The sequence below is a fragment of the Apaloderma vittatum genome, unplaced genomic scaffold (genome assembly GCF_000703405.1).
Source record: "Apaloderma vittatum isolate BGI_N311 unplaced genomic scaffold, ASM70340v1 scaffold38153, whole genome shotgun sequence".
Classification (NCBI taxonomy): Eukaryota; Metazoa; Chordata; class Aves; order Trogoniformes; family Trogonidae; genus Apaloderma; species Apaloderma vittatum.
Genome location: NW_009710512.1, coordinates 13,996 through 20,669, shown reverse-complemented (window position 1 = coordinate 20,669; position 6,674 = coordinate 13,996). Strand labels below are relative to the sequence as shown.

The 6,674-nt window shown below is 49.0% G+C and overlaps 1 protein-coding gene across 1 annotated transcript; it reads right to left on the bottom strand.

Annotated features, from left to right (window-relative positions):
* Nucleotides 1–2,967: 2,967 nt before the first annotated feature.
* MASP2 (mannan-binding lectin serine peptidase 2) lies at nt 2,968–6,017 on the bottom strand. The gene is made up of 5 exons (XM_009867314.1): nt 5,941–6,017; nt 5,469–5,688; nt 4,097–4,274; nt 3,717–3,848; nt 2,968–3,032 (listed from the first exon to the last, which is right to left on the bottom strand). The coding sequence occupies exons 1-5, from the start codon at nt 6,015–6,017 to the stop codon at nt 2,968–2,970; spliced, it is 672 nt and encodes a 223-aa protein (XP_009865616.1).
* Between the last annotated feature and the right edge of the window lie 657 nt (nt 6,018–6,674).

Genomic DNA, 6,674 nt, shown 5'->3' with positions numbered 1-6,674 from the left:
CTCTCCTGACTGCTGCAGGTGCTGCTTAAAACACCACCAGTGACACAGAATTCGTTCCCTCTCCCAGGCTTTAAGGCCCCACCATAACGCTTCATTCCACCTGCCATAAGCCCAGGTTAAGAAACACCTCAAAACCCCAAAACTACTTGATATGTAGCTTTAGCAGCACTGCTCACAACCATCGATGCAAAAAAAGGTGCTTCTAAAAACTGAAATTTCCTCGTGCTGCTAATATCTGTTCCAGCTTTACAGCCCCTACAGGAGCAGTCTGGAGGCAATTATAGGAAGAGATAGGAATGAAAACATGAAATCCTTGGGTGTGAAAAAGGACTCTGCAGCAAGCCTTACCCTAAGCATACAAGCCACAATGTAACGAGCACTATCTTTACACCCCCAACTCCTTACTGAAATCATTAGCAAGTCAGAACCTCAAATCTTCCGCTAGTTCTGCATCAGCGTTCTTTCCTATTACCTAAAAAAAACCCAACATTTTTCCCCGGGCACGGGACCTACTGTGTAAAGAAGGGATACTCAGTTTGGGGAGGTTAAATTCCCTAAGAACCCGAGCTAGGAGGCAGCGACACCTTGGCTTCGATTTACTGTAATGATCACGTCATCTTCTTTCCTCAAAGTATGTTTAAAGGAATGTAATTAGACTAAAGCTCAGAGTAAAAACATGTGAGAGAGAAATGCTGTTACCATACAAATAAGAACAGTGCCCTGTTAATGGCCCACTAATTCACAAAACTGGCCTTCACCTTGTCTTGAAAGACTAAAGGAGGAGAAAGGTAGAGACTAATAGTTCTTCACGGTTCATTATATCCGGCTCCTTTATGCTCAGTTTCCTAATTTTTATGCGAGATTTTCATAACGCAGTTCGGAAAAAATGTGAGTCATCACCAACAAACTCTCCACTCGCACTCACACAAGTAGCCAAAACTAGCTGACCCAACAGAAGATACTCTGCTACTCTGAGGAAATTTGCAGTTGATGAAAAAAGATGAAAAGGCTTAGACTGGACCTTACTTTTTTCCTAATATCTCCTGGATGTGGCCGCTGGGAGCTCCCTTTGTCAGGGTAGTATTTTTTTTCCATAAGTCTGCAAGCAAGAAAGTCATAAACTAGCCAGCACAAAAAGGATCAAATAATTTTTTAACATCTGCCAGCAGAAATGCTGTCCCTTGGCTTCTCAGCCCAAGCTTTAGAGCTGTCCAGAGAGTGCTCAATTACGCTCAGGCCATATTTTTATTAGAATCACAGCGAGCTGTTTGCCAGAGGCTTGAATTCTGAAAAATGACCCCCTCAAAACTTGCAAATCCATTGTCACCGGCTCATTAGGTCTCCAATGAAAGGCAGTTCATAAATTCTATCACCGAGCCATGACAAAATCTCAAGCTGCTTTGATCACAATTCACTGTGACCATGAAACAGCTTCTGAACAAGATTAAATACAGCAGAAGTCAGTCTCAGTAACTGCTTGCACAGCCCCTCTACCTCCACATCAGTTCTGCGCAGCATCCACCTTCTATGACACTTATTAAGCATCTTCCCAGTAAGTCAAGGCGGTGATGGCACCTCTCATTTTGCAGACAGAGACGACAGGGGATATGGCCAGAGCCACAAATTTGGATCGGAAAAAAAATAAAGAAAGAAATTCAAGCCTCTTCAAAGAGTGAACAGGCTCAATATAAATAGTTTCAATCTACAAGATTGTGCAGACAAGAGCATATGTAAAAGGAAGATCTGGGATCAAAAGTGTGGTTCTAGTCTTGTTGCTTAACCTTCCATAGTTTTTAAACTGCAATAAGAAACCGAAGTCTTCAGGTAGCTGTGATGCTCAGGGGCCTTTCACAACGGCTTCTCCCTTATCAGCTCCTGCCTTATCTACCTTCTTTTTTCCCTAGGGACACATGGGAAATGCAAGAAAATGAATGCCCCCGAGGCTCCCATCAGCTTTCAACACGGAACAGGCTCTTTATTATCTGCAAGAAGCAGGCCTGAAAGGCAAGGAACCAAGACATACAAGTCACGGAGCAAGAGGAGCCTGCAGCCCTCGGGCAGACTGCAACAGGCAGGTTGGAAGGGAGGGCAAACCAGCTGTTCCCAGCACATCTGTCTCCATCTCTGCCTAAGCGAGCAGAAGCTTAATTATCTCATGCTGGAAAATAAAGGAGAAAAAAAAAAAAAAGAGCCTGTCAATATCAGCCTGCTCAGACAGGAGCCCCCCAAAAATTCAAAGGAGTGGCTTTTGCTCTCTTCTCACTAAGGAACCCACAGAAACCTTTGCTTTGCAGCCCAGCCCGGTGGCTGAAGCCGCTTCAGCACTTGCCCCTCAGGGGCTGCGAAATGCAAACAGGTCCCAGCACCAGCTGCACCACAGCAATTCCCAGCACACACGTCTTCACCCGTGAGAGCAGCCCAGCCCTCTGGAACTGCTGCTAAGCTCCCCCGGCTATCGCCATGTTCAAGGAGGGGGCATAAGTGTCCACACATGAATGGTCAGCAAAGCCGCTAGTCTGCCAGCTTGCAGCTATTCATTTTGCACCTTCACATTAAGCCCAGGCACACGCTTTATAGCGTAAGTAAATCCATATACTTGTGCTAAAAGCCATGACTTTAGGAAGGGGAAGTTGAATTAATAGGTCTGTTTCAATACACCGGAGATATGAGGAGTCTGAATCTCCAATCAGAGCCAGGCAGCTGTGGCTGGACAGGGTTTGTAACAGGCTGGAGCTGGGAAGCTAAATGCCAAGGGGGCCTTAAGCACTGCAGGTTGGATCCAATTCTGCGCTTCAGCACCGGGGAGCTCCGAGAAGCTGTCTTCCCCGTAGGGCAACGTTCAGCGAGCAGTACGTGTGCTGCTTCTTCCAGACAGGACTGAGCTCCAGGCGGGCAAAGCTGCACCCACAAAGGACGAATGTGACACCCCGTGTAGGCACATGTTTCACTGCAACGGGAAGGTGCCGATCACGGTGCCGACTCAGACAGACACTTCGCTGCCTGACGACACATAAACCCTCCCTGGTTGTGAACTGAGCGGCACAGCCAGGCAGCAGTCAGCCTGGTGAATCTCACGCTGTCTGTCCTTCTGAGCAAGAGACTGTGCCTGCCCTCATCTCCCATTTAATGAGTGGATTCTTGTACGTGGCGTCAGTGATATGTGGACCATGTTGGTGCTTCTCCTGTGTCCTTCCAGAGACAATAGATACACTATTTCTCCAGCAGACTTCACAACTTCACTGTTAGTTTTTCCAACGCATCTACTAACTTAGGTCCAGAATACTCCGTTTCTCAGCACCCAGGGAACAAGATATACACAGTTTTGCAAGGCTGGCTGCACTGGCCACCATGAAGGTTAGAATTGTTTGTGGTGAAGTGTAAGACAAGTTTCTTGTTTCTCCACTCAATGTCTCTAAATCTGAACACAGATGCTGTCTTAAGGAGTAACCAAACCCAAGTGCCAGCACACCATTTCACTGTGACACAGCATCGCTGTCCTTAACAGCAGTAATCAGCCCACAGCCACTCTGCAAACCCGGGCCTCTGCTCACAGTCCTGACTAACCCCTCATAACTTCCTCCAGCTGCACCTGGTGCAAAGGGAATACTGAAAACAACCACAAAACCCCATAGCTTTCATCCTGATGCTACCGTCAGGACTGGATTTAAGCGGATGTTGTAGGTAGCGAGGTATCTCCTGATCTAGCAAGAGCTCACCTGTGCACGTCCTCTTGTTTCCATGCAGTGTGTAGCCAACTCGACAGCTGCAATAGTAGCCCCCCACGTAGTTGTGACAGTGATGATTGCAGAGGGGCTCACCAGCGAACAGCTGTTTGCACTCATCGATATCTAACGGGAAAAGCACAGATTTAGGGAACCGACACCCTTCGACACCACTTTGTCTTAGTCTGAGCCGCTCTGCCTTTTGCGAGGTTGGCTCATTTGCCTTTCCTTGCTGTGCCCTTTAGCGTCTGCCTCCGTACGACAAGGCCGCCTCCTCCCACCTCCCACCAGCAGCCACTGGTGATGGGCACAGGGAAGCACCAACCCCAGCACAGCCAGGTCTCTTCCGTCTCCAGGAGGGGCTGGTCTCTCACCTTCAGCAGCATAAAAGGCCTCAAAGCCTGTGAACGGTTTCTCATTGGAGTAATCAGACCGAAACACCACCATGAGGTTGTTGTCAACGGAGACATATGTCTTGTTGCCTGGAGCCTCCTCGGTGTCTGTACTATCCTTTCCACACAGCGTAGCCAAGGTTGTCCCACCAGAGCTCAGCTGAAAAACAGGCAGACAAATCCATCAGATGGGCACAGAGCCCTGCTCTTCCCGACCTGCTGCAAGCCACTGTCAATGGCTTGGAAAGCACGTGTTCAACAGAGTGAGAAGGCAGCCTGGGTGTTCTCAAAAGGTGCTTCTGGAGGTCAGTCCAGATCCATGGATGGGTAAGAGAAGACTTTGCCATTTCTCTGTGACTTAAGCCCATAATTTTGTCTTCCTTCTTCCTTTCAGAGGCTTCCATAAAGCCATGAAGCCAGGCTGGACCACCAGCACCATGCTTTGTTTATAATGCTCTTGTTAACTTGGCACTCTTAGTGACAATCACATCTGGGTAAAGCCAGAGACAACGCGGTAAAACAGTTTTATACACTGACAAATTCAGATTTATAGTAAAAGGTCTCTTTAAACTAGTGACTCACTCTGTGATTCACTTATTACGGTTTCAGCTCTTCATTTATCTTGTGTTTTTAATACAAGAGAAACGTCCTGATAGATGAGGTTCATGTTGTACAGGGTAGCGGCAGAGCTGTGTACTGCAGACCTACCAGAAATGAGGACACTGTCCTGCCCGAAGGAAATGACACCAAGAACAAGATGGATTTGGGGAACAGGAGCAACCTGCCGTGTAAACCCATGATGCCCTGGTTTTGCACACTCTCTGTGTGTGCAGCTCCCTCTTTACGGAGAGACAGGGCCGCCCAAGCTGCAGCACCTGCCGGCATCCCCAGGACACCGCTGATCACCCCAACCCCTCCCACAGACAGTTCCGCTGCTGCTTCTCCCATCAGTTACCAAACACACCATTCCAAGTTGCGGGCACACGTGTAGACAAGCTGACGGCATCTTGTTCAGACCCTCACTTACATTTTCATGGGCTCCCAGTATACGCTGGTGTAAAGCACTATTTGTTCATTTTAAGCAAAATGAAGCTCAAATGTTGTTTTGGGCAAAATCTCAAACATTTTGCTTTGCAAAACCAACTCAAGTTTCGGATGTTCCAACATGACAACCAGTTCTATTTCCTGGTCCCGTGGGCCTCAATAAGCACATAATTTAGAAATCAGCTGAACTTGAACTTTACAAGCAGAATCAAGTGACTGCAACAGTTACGTTGGTCCTGCATGTGTCCAGGATCACATACACAGTTTTTAACAACTTGGGCTGCTACATGTTGTCTTACCCTACACATACCTTCACATAATCATATTCACACAGGTACGACAGCTCCAGGTTGAAATGGGTGAAGTAGATGCGGACAGAAAAACCCCTGGGGACAGTAATATTCCAGATTCTCTCCTTGTGATTGGGGTAAACATTTGGGAAGTTGGGAGACGTGAACCTCCCATACATTTTCTGCAGCACGATGCTGCTGCTTGCTCCACTGTAAAGCACAGCCAGCAACACAAACAGCCTGTGTCAAAAGAACAAGAGATTAATGGAGAAAAAGTGACCATCAAGCCAGACCGTACCCCAAAAGCCACACATTCAAGTTGCTGGCGCCAACACCAAACCAGGCATCTCAGAGTTAGCTGAAATCTTCATGCCCAACACCCTTCTCGCTTGACAACAGACGAGGCCAGGAGGTATCACACTCAGGGCCGTTCCCTCCAAGGCCTGCACAAAGCCAAGCGGCCAGAGGAGCCAGGGAAGTCCTTGCACTCACCTCATCGCGCCGCTCTCCTGTCCGAGCCTGCTCTGCTCCGAGCCCCGGGCAAGGAATCTCTTCTGATGTATTTGCATTTGGGGGCGGATGTATTTATTGCGTGTGCTCTGCTGTGTTTGTCTGGATGTTGGACTCTGATGTTTATCTCCCTTCCACCCCCTTCAGCCTGCTGAGTTCTGGGAACAGCAATTACTCAAAGCCAGGCGTGTGTTCAGCCTCACTCAGTGGCAGGGAGAGGCAGGGATGGAGCGGTGGGGCTCGGAACGCTGCAGGCTCTTGGAGGGAGCCGCAGTAGCGCAGCTCTGCGGGGAGGCAGGCCGTGGGAGGAGGCACAGAGCAGCCTCAGACCCTGCCTGCGCAGGGGAGCGCGGGGAGATGGGCAAAGCCTCTGTCCCCCAGCCAGCCCGTCCACACTTCCTGTCAATGCCAACAGCACGCTGTGCGGGAAGCGCCCCCGCTGCCACTGGCGGAGCAGGAAGGTGTTGAAAACAAAGTAACGGGGCACGTTACAGCATTTCAGAACAGCGAGTGAGTCTGTTGAGATGGTTCTGGGTAACGGGACACGAACACTCAGGCGACACCACCACAGCACCCCCAGGCACACGTTTCAGAGATGGCAAAGCCTTCTCAGCCGCACATTTTAATCCGCTGCAAGCTTGTGTTCACCAAAACCTGTTCCGTGCCTGATTATGCGCATGGATTGCTTTTTATCCTGCCCGTGCCAGAACACCCAC

Coding starts and splice junctions, on each gene's coding strand:
- MASP2 (XM_009867314.1), bottom strand. CDS start 6,017: ATGCAAATACATCAGAAGAGATTCCTTGCCCGGGGCTCGGAGCAGAGC. Junction 4,275..5,468: donor GTGAATATGATTATGTGAAG/GTATGTGTAGGG, acceptor CCTGTTTTTCAG/CTGAGCTCTGGTGGGACAAC. Junction 3,849..4,096: donor GGCCTTTTATGCTGCTGAAG/GTGAGAGACCAG, acceptor TTTTCCCGTTAG/ATATCGATGAGTGCAAACAG.